The 19499-nt window shown below is 56.3% G+C and overlaps 3 protein-coding genes across 3 annotated transcripts; 2 read left to right on the forward strand and 1 right to left on the reverse strand.

Annotated features, from left to right (window-relative positions):
• Positions 1-2701: 2701 nt before the first annotated feature.
• Positions 2702-3332, reverse strand: BDZ99DRAFT_100007 (uncharacterized protein). Its single transcript, XM_033712308.1, has one exon. The coding sequence runs from the start codon at positions 3234-3236 to the stop codon at positions 2796-2798; it is 441 nt and encodes a 146-aa protein (XP_033572837.1). The 5' UTR covers positions 3237-3332; the 3' UTR covers positions 2702-2795.
• A 2209-nt stretch (positions 3333-5541) lies between these two features.
• BDZ99DRAFT_100019 (sugar transporter-like protein) lies at positions 5542-8097 on the forward strand. The gene is made up of 6 exons (XM_033712309.1): positions 5542-5717; positions 5805-5876; positions 5957-6226; positions 6278-6445; positions 6494-6876; positions 6930-8097. Exons 1-6 carry the CDS (start codon positions 5671-5673, stop codon positions 7961-7963), a joined length of 1974 nt encoding a protein of 657 aa, XP_033572838.1. The 5' UTR covers positions 5542-5670; the 3' UTR covers positions 7964-8097.
• Positions 8098-18046: 9949 nt separating this feature from the next.
• BDZ99DRAFT_449574 (uncharacterized protein) lies at positions 18047-18958 on the forward strand (the record flags this gene model as incomplete). Its single annotated transcript, XM_033718126.1, has 2 exons — positions 18047-18714; positions 18780-18958. Coding segments are annotated over 2 exons (846 nt in total), but the record flags the coding sequence as incomplete, so codon positions are not given.
• Between the last annotated feature and the right edge of the window lie 541 nt (positions 18959-19499).

The raw sequence follows: 19499 nt of genomic DNA on the forward strand, positions 1-19499 counted from the left end.
CCAAACTCCACCAGCCATCAGAGCTATTCGACCTGGGCTTTGCTAGAAGCAACCCACCAGCCAACCCACAACATTCAGTGTCGCCTTCGCTGATTTGTACACCGCAGACTCCAACATACGAACAGGTTGTTATATAGTTGATGCCGCAGGACCACACCGTCCCCATGCACGGTTGTGGCTTGGAGATTTTGATCCTCCACCCAGCCCCATAGGGCTCTTAGGAGTGGAGTTTTACAATCCCGAAGGACGGGTCCAACTGCGTTTCCTACTCCTGTAGTACGACGAAGGGAGGCGAGAGTGGTTTTATAGGTAGCTTGAGAGGCCTGGGGCGTGACTTCGAGGTTCTCACGTGATGTCGGATTGAAAGCACGGGTTTACCTCTGCGTCTGGGCGTTGACAGAGCAGAGCTACGAGTTGTCTATGGTGGCTAGCAGGTAGTCGTCCGTAATCGTTCGTGTTTAGCTACCAAGCGTTCGCGTATCATTGGCAATCGTTCATGAACAACAAGTAGAAGCAGATTGCTTGCCAGGTGGTACTCTCGGCCCGTACCCATCTGTTGCCCTACCTTTGCGTTATGAAGGCGACAGTAAGGTCGCCAACGTCTGCCAACGAGGTCGCTTTGGACGAGAAGTGGGCGCTGACTGCTGCAGCCGTGGCTGGTCGACGGCGTAGCCCACAGGATCTAAATGCGCGCTACTCCGCGATTGAGGGTAGTTGGGCAAGTTCCATACCGGGAAGTCTAAATTGAACCAGGAAGATAGCGGTGCTGGCGGCACTCTTAAGATGTTGAGGGGGAGTTGGACGAACAAACGGATGGACACGCAGAGGGAAAGGTAATGTAGAATCGGTAGATCCAGACGTGAGGTTCTGGCGCTCTTCTCTTCTCCTCTTGCAACTTCCATTTGAGAACGACGGAACGACAATCATTGACCGATTTGTTGAGATACAGACTCATACTTACAATCCACGGTGTGCTACGAAAGCGTCAAATTCAACGCCTCAACGGGCTCCTCTACTTCTGCAAGAAAGCAACGCAATACCTGCCTACTTCGAGATGATGGAGGAGAAACGAAAGACCTGGAGAACACAACCGCATAACGCTCCAACCTACCTCCCCCCCCGCATCACCCCCCAGATCAGCAATCATCGCTTGACCCAACCAGTCCCCGAAATCCTCCCCAGAACCCACCCACGCCCTTCCGACAACGATCGTCCCTCCACCTTCCCGTTCCTATCCCCCCAACATGCGCGGCATCCTCCGGGTATCGCATGCATGTCAGACGATCCGGCGAGCTGGTGAGCTGGTGAGCTGGTGAGCTGTCCAACCCCCCTGTGCTAGATGCTAGTTGTCAGGTTAGGCTCCTCCCAACAATACTAGATCTGGCATTTTTCCGCTAGGGGGAGGCCTCGTCTACCACCCCCATCCTAGGTGATTCGCTACCATGCCCAAAGAAACCACGCTCGGCTACCTCGTCAAGCAGCATGCATGAGCCATTTTATTCTAGCGGGCTTCTAGCTCCGTTCTAGCTGCCGTGTCATCTGGGGTCTGGGGTCCGGGGGTTGGCATGGGGAGTGTGGTGGTGTGCTATGGATGGTAGCCAGCGGCAGGCATCCTCTAGGAGTGCGGCGTGCGTGCATGCAGGTGGTAGGAGGACGATCGAGCAATCCTTCATGTTGGTATCTTCCTAGAGTCGACATCGGATCGGCGACTTCGCTGTGGTTAGTAGCTGTGCTTGGACGGCTGGGAATCGTGGCAGCTTGGTTTGGGGGGTTGCGGGAGTTTTGCGGAATCCTCCAGGAACGCGTTGCGGGTGCGCGGGAATGCGAGAGAGGACGATCTTCTAAGCGTTCCTTTTGGATCGGCTTGGAGGTGTTGGTGTTGCGGTGGTTGGGAGGTGTCCTATGTATCTTTCCAAACGTCTATGAGGCTTGCGGGAGGTCGATCTGACACCTAGGTGATCGATTGTGTGTGCCCTCTTGCTGGATCCGACGTCGCCTATTGGATTCTCATAGCCCACTCACCACACCCATCAAGCATGCCAGACGTTGGCCACGCTCCGACCTCTCGCCGACATCGCCGCGTCAATAGCAGCAGCGAACGAGAAGCCAACCCAAAAGCAGGGCGCCCATCCTCGTCCTCGTCCTCGTCCTTCCAGCACCTCCCCCCTCTAGCTGGTTCCGAAGAGATGAACACCACACAACAACCCGACCACCCTACGCTACCTACCGCCGTAGCGTCCACGTGGCGCAACCATCAGTCCATCCCTTCGTCAACCTATAGCATCGACGATCTCAGGCAAACCTTCCATGCCTGTCGTGCATCATGCATCACGCATCACGCAAGTCTCAGCCGCGTACACACAGGGTGGGTGTATGTAGTGGTGCAAGGAGTAGTGCAACCAACGCTGCGTCTAGCGCCCCCACCACCGCATCAACCTTCACCGGATGGAAGGCAGACTCCAGCCTCGCGCGCCCCCCGATAGCCATAGCCGAGTTACGCAGGACGTGCGGACGGAGGCTGGGATGTGCATGAGCAGTGGCTGGCACGCCGACCGCTCTCGGCGGGATGGTGCGTGCGAAAAGCCGTCCGCCCGCTCAGGCGCACGCCCAACGAGTGGGCTCGGACTTCCGAAGCCAGTGCGCAGGCTTCTAGCGCCCTTCTCCCGCCCTTCCACACGTTCGTCCCAATCCTCCGCACGCACACTAACCGACACGTACTGGAAAAAGCGCGCACGCCGAACCGCCCGCAGCCACGACGTGAAACGTCCAGCCCCCAGCTCGACCTCCAGAACGCGCTAGGAACCGCGCGGTCCAAGCAGCGTGAGGTTGTTATTTAGAGGTGTTCTGGTTGCCGCGACCGCAAACCTTGCAACATGCGATGGTGGGGTGAGAGAGCGTGCGCAGGGGGGGAGTGGAGGAGGGTTGGTGTGGTGAGTGGAGACCCCACCGGCCCAGACTGCGTAGCTTGGGACAGGAATGGGAGAAGCGTGGAGTCCCCGGTCTCCCCTCCCCTTCCTTCCATCTTCACCGCCGAGATGCTGGGTGCTGGGGTGTAGCTGTCGCAGAGTCAGTGCGCCAACTATCGTGAGATGCCGAGTCAGGGGCGACGTTGGTGGAGTTAGAAACCGCGCACGTCGGGTTGCCGGATGCGGCAGGCCAAATCGTGGAGTGTGTAGGGCTGCATTGGGCTGGAGGGAGGCTGGATGAAAATGGCGCTTGAGGCTGAAGGCACGCATGCGGCGAGGATCTACAATATCTCGGAGGCCGCTAGACACGTTTGTGGCGTTGGCAGATACGAGATGCACGAGTAGTGGCTGGAAATATGCGCGAACTATCAGACTATAGACAGTAATAGTGAGGATGTTGTGCGTGCGCACCGCTGGAGAAATCACGCATGCGATGCGGGCAGACAGAGAAGGCAATCGGGAATGGATGGATGCTTAGGAAAGGCTGGATTGTTTCGCGGGCTACGGAGTCTTCAGTGGAGCGGGATTGGTGGGTTTTCGTGTCGTTTTCTCCATAGGGCCCCGTTGATGCTCGATGGATTTTTTCCATTTTTTTTTGCTCCACTAAAAATCTCGACTGTGGGTTTGGGGCGCGGAGGAAGGGGAGTCGAGACCTGGGGTTCGGGCCGATTTTCGCAACCTCCTCCCATGGTCCGTTTGAATTCACGATAGACCTCAACGCCTGCAGCGCTCACAAGCATTTGTAATTCTGCCAAGAGCCAGGGTTCAATCGCTTGCAGTCGATGACCAGCAGATGCCACCGCCGGCCCGAAGTCCGTGGCCGATTCGATCAGATGGCACAATGGCTCGGCACACGCTGGGCGAACGCCACAAACGCGGCAGCGACGCGCTAGGGAGGGCTGCAGGATGCGCCGAGGTTGAGCTCGAGCAAGGGTTGAAGCTGGGGTTAGAGGCGAGCTAGAAAGACACCGCAGATGCACCACCGCACGCAGCCGTCATCGAATCAGACCATGGACGGAGTGAGAATCACGCGCCCGACGCGCCACGGAGTCTGTGAGCCTGGCAGCTAAAGAAAGAGCGCCTGTTGATAATTGTCCCAAGAAAGTGCAATTTGCGATTGCGCCCTTGCTTCAGACCCGAGTACAGACCCGATTACCGTCCCGGGAAACTCGAGACAATGCGACAGAACACGGGAACTGTGCATGCTGAAAAACAGCCACTTCTTGGGCCCACGGACACGGAAAATTGCAATGCGCACGGATGATGAGGATATGCGCAGGATCGCGAGACCCTCGAGGAATCATCGAGCAGGCCCAACACTCGCGCCTGGAAGATCCCAGAGGCCGTCGCGGCTAGCGCTGCCACGGAAGGATTCCAGACGCTTGGTGTGCTGGGGACTGCTGGTGTTTTCCTGGTTCGAGCTGTCGGCTGGAGCTCCACCGAAGCCCCGGGACGGGAGCAGAGTCCTCCAATCACGCTTGCGAGAGCCAGCCCAGCGCGGCGTCGGTGCATGAGGCCGTGGTCGCACGACAGCAACATCCGTCGAATGGAACTGGTTCCGCGTCTGCATCGAGTCTGACGCCGAGAAAGGTCAGCACGCTCGCGCCATCATCGTCGTGAGAGGGGACCTGAGCGTGTGTCGCGCGGACAAGGCTCGCCATGGTGGTGGCGGGAGTGCATGAGTCGCGCGGCACCCCATTCACCAGGCTCCCGGGGCGTTTCAACGGCAGCGAGTGGACAGCGACCGGCATCGTCGTGTTGGTGGAGGATGGATCATTGTGGATGCATGACCTGGTGACTTTTTGCGAGCCAAAGCGGCAAAGCATCAAAGCATCTCAGCGAACGAGATTGCGGCTCAAACGCCTTCCCCACACGCCGCCGACTCCAGTGGCTCCCGCAGACGCCACGGCGTCATGGCCTTGAAAGCTTCCATGCCAGCACGAGGAGGCGGCCACGACAAAGTCCAAGCGAAGCGAGCGATGCTGGGAGCGAACTGGTATAGCGATCAGGACAATTGCGCAGACTGGGAGTGCTTGGGCGCTGCCCAGAATCGCCAGCCAGACAGGCTTGGGGCTTCGGAGGCATGCTGGAGAAACGAGGTCTGCGAGGTGTTGGCTCGACGCAGGGCAACTGGGACAGGGTGCGGTGAAGAGTGAGCGCTAGCCCTTTCACTCACGGACTCCCCGAGCAGGCCTCACGTGAGTATCGGCGCCGGGACTACCACTCCAGGCCAGACGCCGGGCTCGCTCCCGTGCGAGGCGCGCCGTGTTAGGCCGAGTGCAGGCTAGCATCCGCCGATCGCTGCCGATGCGGTCACACCGTTACACCCCGCGCGCAGGCGGTGGCTGCGGCGATCCTTTTAGGGCATGTCCCAGGCGGGTGAATGGGCCTTGGCAAATCACGGCGCGGCACGCCGCTGGGGATCGCAGCCCGAAGAGGTGCTGGCCTGTCTGGGGCCGGCCGTGCTAGACCGGCATCCGCCCTTGCGAGGCCGCCTGCTCAAAGCTCCATGGTGAATTGCGCGCAACGTGCGGGGAAGCCGTGCGTCGGGGTTGCAGCTCGCACAGCAGAGAGACGGGAGGAACAAGAAGTGATAAACCCGCCGTCGCCCCGGTTTTTGTTTTCTCCACGACTCGTCTCCCGTCAACGCCACACCCACCCCACAGCCAAGAAGCTCGACAAGCTCCCCGTCAGCTCCGCCATCATGTCTACCCATGATGCCGACAAGGTCAACATCGAGAAGAGCGAGCTGTAAGTGGCCGCCTGATTGCTTGTCGCACAGCTTGAAATTGCTTCATTGCGCGCGCCCTCGACAAAGAAGCTGACGGCAGATTGCAGGGCCACTGAGGAGCAGTATCACGACCATAGCCGGGAGGAGAAAATGGACATCAACAACAACATCACCGCCAAGTACGCCTGCCCCGCGGCTTTGTCGCGCCCCCATTCGCCGCCCGCCCTCTCTTTGTCGCGCTTCTAACCAATTGCACTAGGATCCAGAACCCCCTTGCCCACCTGAGCGTCGAGGAGGTTGTGTACCAGGTCAAGGAGTTCGCCGAGGCCAACGGCTTCGTCGAGGAGGTCGACTTGCTCATCAAGGGCGCCCTCGTCGCCAAGGACCCGCCCGCCTTCGAGTCCGTCCCCGGCATCACCGAGGAGGAGAAGCACGCGATCCGCAATGAGGTCTTGCACAAGTGGCGCCAGCCGCGTCTGCTCTACTTCACCATTATCCTGTGCTCCATTGGCGCCGCCGTCCAGGGATGGTGAGCGACCCCGAATCTTTCGTCTCTTGCAGAAACTGATCTAGCGAATAGGGATCAAACTGGTTCCAACGGTGCCAATCTGAGTTTTCCCGATGCGCTTGGTATCCCAGTCGGGGACTATTTAGACAAAGCAAACACAATCCCCAACCCGAATGCCTCACGAAACCAGTGGCTGCAGGGTCTGATCAACGCCGGTCCCTACATCGCCTCTGCCTTCATGTAAGCGTATCTGCGCCTACTACTCATTTGCCTGGCTAACCAAAACAGTGGATGCTGGTGCTCTGATCCCTTGAACAAATACTTCGGCCGCCGCGGCTGCATCTTCATCTCTGCCGTCTTCTGTGCCCTTTCTCCTGTTGGTGGCGCCGTGGCCCAGACATGGCCTCAACTCCTAGTCACTCGTCTACTTCTCGGAATTGGCATGGGCTGCAAAGGCTCCACTATCCCCATCTTCAGCGCTGAGAACTCGCCTGCCTCCATCCGTGGCGCCCTCGTCATGTCGTGGCAGATGTGGACTGCCTTCGGTATCTTCCTCGGCACCTGCGCCAACTTGGCCGTCAAGGATACCGGCAAGATCTCCTGGCGTCTACAATTGGGATCTGCTATGCTTCCAGCGATTCCCCTTCTAATCGGCATTTACTTTTGCCCTGGTATGCATTCATCCTCTCCATTCTTCTCTAGCCTCGTTGCTGACTCGCTCTAGAATCTCCCCGTTGGTACATCAAGAATGGCAGGTACAAGAATGCTTACCGCTCGCTGGTCAAGCTCCGCAACGACAAGCTCCAGGCTGCTCGTGATCTTTACTACATCCACGCCCAGCTAGCCATGGAAGCGTCCTTGATCGAGAAGCCAACCAACTATGTTACTCGCTTCATCCAGCTCTTTACCATCCCGCGTGTGCGTCGTGCGACCTTGGCCTCCTTCACCGTCATGTTGGCCCAGCAGCTTTGCGGTATCAATATCATCGCCTTCTACTCGTCCACCGTCTTCGAGAATGCCGGCGCCGGCGTCACCGAGTCTCTCCTCGCCTCCTGGGGCTTCGGTCTGGTCAACTTCGTCTTCGCGTGGCCCGCCATCTGGACGATTGACACCTTCGGCCGCCGCTCATTGCTCCTCTTCACGTTCCCGCAGATGTGCTGGACCCTGCTCGCCGCCGGTCTGTGCTTCCTGATCCCATCCTCGAGCAAGGCCCATCTCGGCCTCGTCGCACTGTTCATCTACCTCTTCGCAGCCTTCTACTCTCCTGGCGAGGGTCCTGTCCCCTTCACTTACTCCGCCGAGGTCTTCCCCCTCTCCCATCGCGAAGTCGGCATGTCCTGGGCCGTCGCCACCTGCCTCTTCTGGGCCGCCGTTCTCTCCATCACCTTCCCGCGCATGCTCGCCGCCATGACGCCCACCGGCGCCTTCGGCTTCTATGCCTTCCTTAACATCGTCGCTTTCGTGATGATCTTCCTCTTTGTCCCCGAGACGAAACAGCGCACGCTTGAGGAATTGGACTACATCTTCGCGATCCCTACTAGGCGCTTCATGAGCCACCAGTGCGGCACTGTGCTGCCGTGGTGGGTCAAGCGCTACGTCCTCCGCCGCAAAACCGGTCCCTGCCCCGCGCTCTGGAGCTTCGACGGACATCTGGCTGGGGGCGACAAGGACTTTGAGGAGGCGGTCAGGCGCGCAAGTGTTGCTGCCGGCGAGGAGCCGCCGCGGAGGAAGAGCATAGTGCGGAAGGTCACTGGTTAAGTTCTTGATACAGGATATCTCGAAGCTTTGGGAATGTTGCCGTGCGATGTGGTCGATATGATATCATTGGGAATCTCGCTCTGCATTCTCCGAGGATGGGATAGGATACCCCTAGACGTGGTGCTAGGGTGGATATGGTGCAAGCTGCGCCGATGCAGATCGTGCGGATACCCCCCTGATGGACCATTTGGTTTGCGTAACATTACGATTAGTTTCTTTTCTCTGTTAGCTTAGCTGTAGAGAAATCGATGATTACACCCGGTGTCTATGTTGTCTGCTTGCCGCGATTGTCTCACTGATTCTTCCCCTCTCGCTGCCTTGTCCGTTACTATCGAAACTCGCGGCTGCGATTGCTGTCATCAGCGTGCGCGAATCTCAACACACTCTGATCCTTCTTCCAACCTAACCTCCATCAAGCTCATACTCGTTTGAGACATCGCAACTGAATTCATCTTCCTCGTTAGTAAAGCTAGATAGAGAGGGACCGTCTTCCTCTCACTAATTCCCATTATCTGCTTCTCCTTGCCGGCTGGCGAACTTAGATATGCTTATTTTGCGTGCCCTCGGCGCTCTAGTTTTTCCGGGAGCTTGACACCTCGCGGGATATACATGTAGCTGGAATATGTGGAACATGTGAGCTACAATTACGTCCTCGGCTGCTTGACACCTCGCATGCAACCGCGATCTGGGGAACACGTGACCCTTTCACTCCCTTCATCTCTCCATTCCCTCACACTCCTAACTCATTTTACCTACATCCTCGACACGTTCTAGTTCATCTTCTGCTAACATTAGGCGAGGTAAAGATAGACCTTCTTTCCCTCGTTAACACCTACTACCTTCCTCCTCGCGGCCTGGCGAGCTCGGATATGCTTATTTTGCGTGCCCTCGGCCCTTCAATTCTTCCGGCTTGCCCGACACCTCTTGATCTTTGCATGTAGCTGGAATATGTGGAACACGTGAAGATGGAAAGCGCTTAGCTAATTGTACATCCCGAGGTCTGGTCGCCTCGGGAGTTTGGTTTTTCCGGGAGCTTGACACCTCACTGAACATACATGAGGACGGAATTTGGGGAACAACGTGCTTCTCGCCTTATTCTGTTCCCTTCTTACTTGTATCTCATCCTCGAGCCAGCTAATCGCTCACATAATCGTCCATCTCATCCGTTTTGCACGATATTGCCCCCCCTTCTACCTCATTGAGTATATATATGGGTGGGATTGGGGTACGTACTTCCCGCGTCTTAACCACGCCATGAAATTTGGCAAGAATTCAGACGGGGAAGAAATCGTCGTCGAAAGTTGCTACGTGGACGGGATAGCGGTGAGCACGTGACTCTCCACTTCAAACTTCATCCCGCTCCATTCCCGTCCGTCCTCAGCGTTCCTGTCTCGATCTTAACATTGCTTACATAACCATATGTTGCCACCTTCCCCGGCCCTCTGGTTATTCCGGGAACTCGACACCTCACTGAAGATACATGCAGCTGGAATATGAGGACCACGTGAGGTGATTATATATAAAGATTTCAACTTACCCCCTCGGCCCTTTTCATTGTTCCGGGAGCTCGAACACCTCTTGATCCTTTGCATGCGCATGGAATATGTGGAACACGTGACCCCCCTCGATCCCCCTCACTCCGTCCCTCCATTGCCTCGTTACTCCTCCTATATTGTCTCTGCAATCGGGCAAACAGACATCCATCTATCTGCTCGGAACTACACATTGAATTGGCCCTCCGCCTCTTCATCTTTTGCATGTGGATAGGAAATAGAAGGCACGTGACTTAGCCCAAAAAGCCGGGGGGGAAATCACCAAGTTACATCCTCACGCCTGGGGCATTCTTCTCACCGTACTATACGAATTTCCCCCTGTCGATCCTTCGCTGTCCCACTCTCGCTTTCTTTTCAAGTGACATTTTGCTGAACAGATCCTTCTTGAAAGATGGTGATTGCAGATATCTAGTGCAAACTAAGCGAAATTCCATGGGCCTAAATGCTAACATTCAAGTCAGGCAAAAGCGGGATATTCTCCCCGCTGATGAAGGTTAGAAAAAGACGAAGGAATTAAAAAAGATTGAAGCGGCTCAAAAAGGTGTGTTTTTTCATATTTCGGCCGAAAATCTCAACGATACAAAGAGGAGAAACTACAGGTTATATGGCGCTTTTGCTTTGTTTTGTATAACCGCCGCCCCGGATTCCGATTCTATGATAGTTCCCTCCCATGAGCAAAAAGAGAAATGGAACCAGAACCCCCACCGCCTCTAGGTATAGAACGCCAAGTGAGGAGAGACCCCTCGACCCAATATCAGAGTTCTCTACATCGATGCCCGACATCCAATATCCAATACCACGGAGTACAAAGTCCAAGAAAATACATGTCACCTTACAAGCCATGGAATACCCCTCCCTTCGTATAGGCAGGCCCGCTTCACCTTTCGCCTAGTTCCCGCCCCCCCTCCTCCTCCCCCCTCTCAGACTCGGCCCAAGGCCGTCTTCATCCTCACTCCCCTGCCCCCCCAACCCCTGCGCCGCCCTCAACGCCCTACTCCGCTCCCTCGCCCGCTCCTCCGCCGCCGCCTTGTCCTGCGCCTCGGCAATAACCCTGGCCCCACGCTGCCGCAACGACTCGCGCCGCGCCAGCCCCGGCGACGAGGGCGTTGGGGGCGGGAGTTGAGCGTACGCCGACCGCGACGGCGGCGGGCCGTGCGGCACTGGCTGGTTGGTGTCGATAGACAGATCTGGCGGCGCGGGTTGGTGGATCGACACTCTCCGGCTGCGGCTCGGTGGGCGCTGGGAAGAAACACTCCCCCGCCGGCCGCCCAGCCCCGGCCCAAACCCGCCATCCATCCCCTCCCGCGGCGGCAGCGGTGGCGCCGACGTGATACTCCCCCGCCGCCCCCGCATCCCACCGGACGGTGCATCCATGATCGGCGAGCTGGGCAGCGTGGGGTTGTTGTACACGTTCGCCTGGCGCATCTCGCCGCGCGGGTCCCAGTACTCCGGGCGTTGCTGGCGCGCCTTCAGCTGCTGTGCGCGCTCGTCGCGGTCGCGGGTCGCGGCGGCGAGGCGTTCGGATTCCATGATGACGGCGGTTTCGGCGAGGGCGAGTTCGTATTCTTTGGTTGCGAGGGCGGAGGAGCGCTTGCTTGTTTTCGGTTGCTGCGAGAACGACTCGGGGCGAGGTTTGGGTGGTTGTTGTTGGGAGAACGAGTCGGGGCGGGAGGGCTGGGAGATGGAGGGGCGCCGCGAGCGGGCGGTGGTGGAGGCGTCGAGGGCCGCTTGCGCGTCTTCCATTTGGCGCTTTCGACGCGCGATTTCGTCGTCGAGGCGGGAGGGTTTCTTGGTGGAGGGCCGGGTGGTGCGGGTTTCACGGTCGCGGTCGCGGTCGCGGTCGCGTTCTTTTTCTTTTTCTTTTTCTTTTTCTCTCCTGTCTTTTTCGCGCTCCTCGCGCTCGAGTGAGGCGGCGTACTCCGAGTCTTTTCGCTCTTGTTCTTTGCGTTTTAGATATCTAGCTGTTTCCCTCTCCTCCGCCCGTCGCTTCTCCGCCTCCGCGATCTTCTGCTCATTGCGTAACTTCTCCCTATCGGCGAATCGCGCACGCTCGAGGGTGGCCTGGCGCGCCTCTTCATTCTCCTTTGCTTGCAAAGATGCGGCGATGGCGGCGTCGGTGGCTTCTTGCAGTTTCTTGCTGTCGGTGGGGAGGTTGGGCGGATAGTTTGGATAAGATGAATACGTGGGTGAAGGCGAGCGGCGACCGGGGACGAATTGCGTGTAGTCAAGCGGGAAGGCGGAGGTCTCGGTGGAGAGCGATGTTGCGGTTGAGCCTGAAGTGCGTGGGGTGACGAGGGTGGTATGGTAGGGAGATGGGCTGGGGGGAGCGGTGCTGAAAGACGGAGATGGTGGAGCCTGCGTGATGGGTGGGAGTGGTTGGTGGAGGGAAACCGGGTTGCGGGTACTCCTGCGGCGGGTAGTAGGGCTGGACGGGGGGTCGGAGGGGGAGTATGGCGATTGATAATACCCTGAGCCACCGTACGAGGAGTTAGAGGAGCTGTGGCGGTGGTGCGAGGCGTGAGTGGTTGGGTAAGCTGGGATAGTGGAGTAGGGAGCTGTGGAGGCAGGGGGTGCGACGGGGGCTTCCGGGAAGCCGGTTCTAATCGGAGAGTAGGAAGCACGGTAGGTGGGGGAGTCGATGTTGACCTCGTTGGAGGAGCTTATGGAGACGGTGCCGAGGGATGAGCGTTTATATTTCTTCTCGCGGTTCTTCTTGGAGCTAAAGTCGAGGATGATTTCGGGCTTGATGTAGCGGGTGCGGCCGCGATCTTTGGTCGATGGGCGCCGCTCGATGCTTGTAGGTCGGCGTTCTTGGATCAGGATGGTGCCTCCTGGTGGGGGTGTCGGGGGATCCAGAGATGCTGGGGACGGCGCATCATCTCTGAGGGATGGCAGATGAGCCGGCGAAGAGAGATGGATCTCAGTCTTCTTGGTGGTCACTCTGTCACAGGTATGCGTCGACGAGGCGTATTTGCATGGATGCGGGACTTCGACAATGGTATCCCGCGATCCGTCCCCGTAGATGTACCGGCGCTGCTCGATGTGGCACATGGTCGCGATTTTGGCGACGAGATGACGGCAGTTCTCGGTCGAATGGGTGCTCGGTTGCCGGAGAGAGCACTCCGGACGGACCGTTAAGCTTTCGCAAGGAAGGGGTGGTTGTGTTAAGTACTAGGGTTGCGTGTGTTGACTGCGATATTTCCCGAAGCTCTTTTCCGACAGGAGTAAGATGAAGTTGAGAGGGAGGAATGTAGCAGAAGACAGGATAAAAGAGCCGGATGACAATGAATTTGGAACAAGAGCGACTAGCAATGGTCAAACAGGAGGGTCATAGAAGTGTTGCGCGTGCACTTACGGTGGTGATGTCGGTGGTTTGTGGTGGTGACGATATAAAGGTGCAGGTGACAAGCCAACTGAAACAACTCGCAAGCGTAGAATGGATAGAATAGCGCACCAAGAATCAGCAATGTCGAAGGCGAGGAAGCATGTCCACAATGGGTCGGACTGAACAGTGTCGTGCAGAAGGTTTATGCAGGAATGTGTAAGGCGCAGGAGGTGCAGTGCAAGGCGGGTGGCCCTGCGGCGGATGGGGGTATATATCGGGTTGGGGAGTGCAGCCTGGAGAGATCGGGCTTGGTCACCCTAGGTGCAGCAGCGGCCGGCTCGCGCTCCCTACATGACGGAGCAGCGTGCATTAAGTGACGGGCAATGGGGCCAGTGGCACGCTCGTCGGGCGTCGAGGGCGAGGGATGGGAGGCCTCTGCACTGCCTCAGGAGCGAACATGAGCCACAATCGGACCTCTCACGCTCGCTCTGGCCACCCTGCCCCGGCGTGTCTGGCTGCGGGCGTGCCTGGTGAGCAGCGGAGCATTTGAAACGGCAGGGAGGCCTCATCGAGTCCGACGCGCCCGAAACAGCGATGGAAGTGTGCCCGGGGCGTGTCCTGGCAGCAAAGTCTCCGCACTGACGACGCTCCACGCCCAGTGCGCCCGAGAACGAGACACCGTGGGCAGTCTCGAGCATGGCGGGCATCGAAATGGCCCCATCGTACAGATAGCGCTTGTCGGGTGACGGGGTGATCAGGCACTCTGCGGGCTCGTCGCAGCTGAGGGTGTGAGGGGAGTGGAATGGAGGTGAAGAGGCAGGGTGGGAGGGATGGCAGTGCAAGCCACACGCCAGGCACAAGGCCGCCGCGCGCGCAGTGCCCGTTCATTCGCAGGCGTGATGAGGCTGGAGGGCAGGGTGACCAACAATGGCCTCCGATGACGCTGCTGGGAAGAGCTTGCCACTGGCTGGCAACAGCGGGAGCTACGGCTGCAGCCCGCTGCTGGCCCTGTCCGATGCATCGTTCGCAGCACGGCGAGGGTTGAGTCGTGACCGGACGGCCTCGCCCTGCGCTCTCCACCACGAACTATCGCGACTTTCTGCTCCGACACCCTCCTCCTCAGTGCACCTATGGTCCCTCGGCGGTTAGCCACGATAGAGACTACGACAATTCGCGCGTCCCCGTGGGCAGCCCGAGGTGCCTTGCTGCCTTCAGCTGCGGGAGATACCGGAGTGGGAGCATACGTCGTCTTTTTCCTCGCCGCACAGCAATGCCCGTTTGACCCTCGTCTTGTCTGATGTACTTCGACAAGACGAGCCGAGCAGGTCTGAGAAAGAGGCCACTCATCCCATCATTCGCGCTCTTGCCGCCCGTTGAAAGACCGTTTATGCGGCCGTGACCCCAAGAGCAAACTCGCTTTAGCCTTCGTCTTCATCAAGACGCCGGCCTCAGCAACTCGGTTTGACGTCTCCATCTCGCTGCCCAACCTCTGGCTCAGCGATGCCCATCTCTTCAGCCTCGCCCACGCGCCACGGCGGTTACGTAGACTCCTGCAATCGATCCCCGCCAGGGTCACATCAATCAATACTTAACATTTGGGGGCCGCAAAACCCAGCTCTGGTCTTCTTTCCTTTTCTTCTGCTTTCTGAGAGGCAATCTTTTGTTCAATCCGTTCTATCGCAGTAGGGTGGTGAGATTGGCCACCTCCAGGCCGTGACTGCGCCTCATCTCGTATAAGCCACACGCCAGCAATCCAGATGTGGCACAGCTTGGTGTTGCAACACCGACTTTTGCTCCAGTCGTCGGCGGGACGTCATACATGAGGCTGGGCAGTCAAGGAGGAGGCCGAGAGTTTATTGATGAGCAAGCAAGTGTTTGCATGAGAAAGCAACGGAGACAGGAGGGCAGAGGGTTGCGATGTCTAAGGTTCCGGCCTAGAATGGCACAGCGTCCCAAAAATAGCCTCCTTGCTCTCTCATCCCGACTGCCGGCCCCCGACGTCCGCAACCCACTCTAACTCAGATTCCAATAATTCATCACAGAAGCACCAATTGCGAACGATGAACGGATTTCTACATTCCCATTCCCGTCCTGTCCGCAATGTGCACACCCCATCGTCAGCACTCTAACCCCGTCCCCGGCGTCGGTTTTCACACTATGGGTGGCACAGCACTCTGAAACCATCAAACTCCGCAGTGGCCGGTGGCCAACGCTACCCATCCATTGGAGTGTACCTAGAGTCCTATCACACGGCGCGATTCCAATCCCATTATCTCTCCGCACACCTAGCCCTGCGCTGGGCACTCTCACCTCTTTGCCTCTCCGTGAGATTATAGCGTAGGTAGCGGTTTCAACCCAACTGCTAACCTCGCCGACTCTCTCAATCTGGTCGCCACTCCGCAAATGCTACTCCTACTGCCTGCACCGATAGCATTGCAAAGTTTCGGCTATGGACAAGCTTCACGGCAGGATGAAGGATGCGTACCTTGTCGAGCTGAGCGCATGTACCACCTGTAGGCTTCAACCTCAGCCTCGCAGCCTCGCCGCATCAGCCCCGCGCTCTGCGTCACGGAGTCACGGTGTCACATGTACGGTAAGTTCTTTCTAGGTAAGCCAATATTGCACTCATTAATGGTCTCCGCTTTTACGTGCACCGCTTCTTTCTCGTTTGGAGTGCTAGTCATCACAGTCATGCCAAGCTCTCTCAATTCAGGCATCAGGCAGCTCTCGATCCGCCATCTCGCCACCTTTTCCTCAAGTCTCGTGAACAATGGTGGGCTTTAACTGGTTTTTAACCAGCTTATCTGATCACCCCACTGCAATACCCCTCCAGGGCTCATCTCCGCCAAGGCTACTCGGGTTATGTCTCAGTTGCCTACGAACCGTTGGGCCTTGAATGTCTCCCAACGGCTACGGATTGGAGGTGGCGACTCCCAACCACCTTGCATCGGTTCCCAGGGTGCAAAGTTCCCTCCTACGGCTCGAGCCGGCCGCATTGCGGGGAGGTGAGACAGTCACTTCGGCGGTTGAGGGGGGAGGACTTTAGGCTATGAGAGAGGGTTGTACGTTTAGTAAAAGGGGTCATACGAATAACGTAGTTGATCAGCCTACGGCCCACATCATCCTGCGGCCCACTACTCGGGCCCCGAGTAACCCCACTACTACGTACTAGAAATGCATATTGCTCAACAACGAACAATTGTATTGTATATAGCTATCTACTAGCCAGTTGCCTGCCGTCTAGGGCACGTAAGTGCGTGTTCTAGTGAACTGCACATGCTGCATTTGGGTGATGCTCGTTGCCGTGGCCCGACCGCTGCCTCTGCTGCCCCCTCTACTGCCTCCTCTTGAGCAGTAGATGCACGAGAGGCCCCTTCTAAGCCTGATAGCACCCCTCCCCTAGCTATATACGTGCGCTTCTATGCCTTCTTCCTTTTTCTAGCGCTGGTTCTCCATCCGTAGCTTCGCTTGCAAGCAGCACAGCGCTTGACATCACCATTCGGCACCCCTTGACAAGCTGGCCAAGAGCTTGTTCTGTTGGACTTGGTGGGCTATGCGTACAGCGCTTAAGATAGGCGATTGTTTGCAGGCGTATTGCGTCGTGGTGCAATTCAAGAAAGGTGACGCCTAGCTGTTGTACGAGGAGCATCGGACGTATCTGTGGCGCGCCGGAGGCTTTGGAACTGGCCCTGCGTGTAGGGTTAAGTAGCTAGGTCAACTCTGCCCTGTCGGTAAAGGGCTTCTTGCTGTTGTGGTGTAGCCATTGTGGTGGTAGTTGAGCAACGCGTCGCGTGTTAGGTTAATGGGCCGCAGGGTGATGTGGGCCGTAGGCTGATCAGTTAACATTTACCTTTGAAATATTGGCTCGTGCGTAGGAACACCAAAATTTGACAGGTTACCGTTATCTGGTGAGGTGGCAGAACTATCGATTTGGCCAATAGCACCAGGGCGGTAGTGGTTATGCACGGGCCATTTCAAATACCCCCCACCCCGTGCCCCCAGGCATGGAACAATATTAAGTGGGACACTCGAAAACGGGCACTTTAAGCCACTTTTCGTAGCTTTCCGCACTACAACGTAGGATGCATAACCTGAAATATCATAATAGGCTCTCTCTGCCTATTTTCAGAATTATTGATTACGTTGCAGTGTCAGAAAAATCACGTTGTTGATGGCCGGTTTAGTAAGCGAGTGTCCCAGTTCCATGCCTGCCCCTCAAATACTCTACCCCAAGGGGTACAGGTATCTAGGCTGGGCGCAGGAGAAAGTCGTGGGACACCTGATCGACTTGAAGTTGCCGACTTATGAACGGTATCAGAGAAAGATGTATGAGGCTATGGGTGTGGTTGCAGGGCGAGGAGGATCCTGGATTGGTGTGGTGATTAGAGATAGGGAGGGTTTGTGGTCAACAACAAGAGAATGGGGGACGAACACAGGACGCGCGATTTGTCATTGTCTCAAAATAGATCTCATTATCGTAGCAACGCCTTGTTTCTCATCGCATACCCATCCTATACTACTGTACGTCGATAATTGGTCGCTCGTGAGAGGCGTGCATAGTGGCGTTAATCCGGTTCGATCGCTGGAAACGGAAAGTGGTCCATGCAGCGAGCGGTGAATTAGTGTCGCAATTCTCGACTAAGTCTCCTCTCCTCTTCTGAACCTAGTTAAATGCCCAATGGCATAGTCCGGTTCTATGTATGTAGCGCCAGCTTCCTTTGTCACTCGATGCTTTAATTCCGTTCTTTTCGCTACTCTTGAACCCTAGTTTGTACTTTGACGGTGTTTGCGACCTCACGAAATGAGATATGAGAGACTAGAGTAGGTGTTAATTTAGAATGGCATGCCATGATAGGCTGGATGTTATTCTGTATCTTATTGGCTGATAGGCGAGCCACCGTTGCACAGCATCATCACATAATCACTACAGTCCGATCCTGCCCTATTTTTACTCTGTGGCTTTGAGAAGCAAGGAGCAGAATCTTGGTGCAACATAAAGCTCAGAGCTCGACTGGATCAGAATTGTCGAAGCCATCCGGTCACAAACATACTTTCGGCTCGCTTTTGGTCCCCGAAATGCTGACGAACCATACTTAAGCGTCTACCACACAAAGTCACCACAAACAGTCAAATACCGCCCCTCCCTCTTTTTATTGAAGTTCAAATCACACCTCAAGACATACTCTGTCTCTGGTATACTTCAAGATGGCATACTATCCTCCCTCAGCCCTGATACCCATCTACGCCCTGTTTCTCAGCATCGGCATCATTCTCACAACTCTCCGCATCTTCATCCGCTTCTACCACAACATTGCCCCCAATCAATACCGCAATTCCTTCTCCCTCGACGACTTCTTCATTCTCATTGGCCTCATCGTTGTATCAACGTGCACAGCTATCCAATTCTACAACATCACACACGGAACTGCTGGCGGTGCCGTCTCAAATGCTACGAAAAAAGAAGCAATCATTGTCGAATGGAAAGTCGAATATGCAATGATGGCGATTGAGAAAGTGGCTTTTGGCGCTATCAAGTTATCACTGCTATTCTACTACAACAGAATCTTCTGGTCGTACCAGAGTTTCAACAAGATCAACAATATGCTTATTAGCTTGGTGGCGTTATGGACTGTAGCATTTGTCTTGGCAGACCTGCTCCTTTGTGGAAAAGACATCGAGCTGAACTTCGCCTTGGACCAAACGGTATCGCAGGAGAAGTGCGGCGATAAGGGCATGGTACTTGTTATGTTCGCAGCAACAAGTGTGCTCACTGATGTTCTTGTTGTTGGACTCCCACTACCGTATATTCGAAAGTTGAAGCTGGAGAGGCGGAAGAAGAGGGCGGTGTATTTTGTGTTCTTGTTGGGTGGAATGTAAGTGGTCCTTGACCCCTCTCTTTCAAAATTGCCTCGGTAGGAGAACGCTGACACACACCCAGCTCTACACTTGCAGGCCTGCTCCGTCTCATCTTCCTCTGCGTGGCTTATCAGCTCGGCAGGCTCAAAAGGGACTACAGAGCGCCTCCGGAAGCGAAGACACCCCGTGTGCTTCAAGCCATCCAACCCACGTTCTGGGTAATGATGGAAATGCTGATCGGACTGTGGGCTGCGAACCTGCCTGTTCTTGCCCCACTGTTGCGCATTGCTCAAAAAGGGTACCAGAACAGTAGCTGGTATGGCAAATTCTCGTCATTTTCGAGATCCGGTAGCACGACGGATAGTGAGGGAAGGAAAGTTAAAGTGTATAGGGTGTTGAATAAGGAGGGGTCGTTGGTGTTAAGGGAATTACGGTTGGGTTCCGATGATAGAGAGGCGGTTTAGTCATCATTGGAAGTCGTTTCGCTTCGTTTTCAGATTCTATATGACGATCTATGGATTTTAGGGAAGCCTGATAGCTGAAACCTTTGTGGACCTCAGTCTTGTCGCCGTCGGCCTTTGGTACAGCCCCTCTCGTCCCGTCGCAGGGAAAAGAGATTCCTGGCATGTCGAGACATTTGGGCGTGCAGCCTGCATGAGCTGCTACATGTCGCTGATTCCGCCGCGCAGGAGGGCGTCGCCCCGTTTGCCGGCCGCACGCCTAGTAGAAGCGTAAACAGCTTATTTAGTAAGTAGAAAGATGTGAGGTGGTACCGGCATCGAAGAGTTATCCGGTAATAAAA

The sequence above is a fragment of the Mytilinidion resinicola genome (assembly GCF_010093595.1).
Source record: "Mytilinidion resinicola strain CBS 304.34 unplaced genomic scaffold BDZ99scaffold_17, whole genome shotgun sequence".
NCBI classification, from domain to species: Eukaryota; Fungi; Ascomycota; class Dothideomycetes; order Mytilinidiales; family Mytilinidiaceae; genus Mytilinidion; species Mytilinidion resinicola.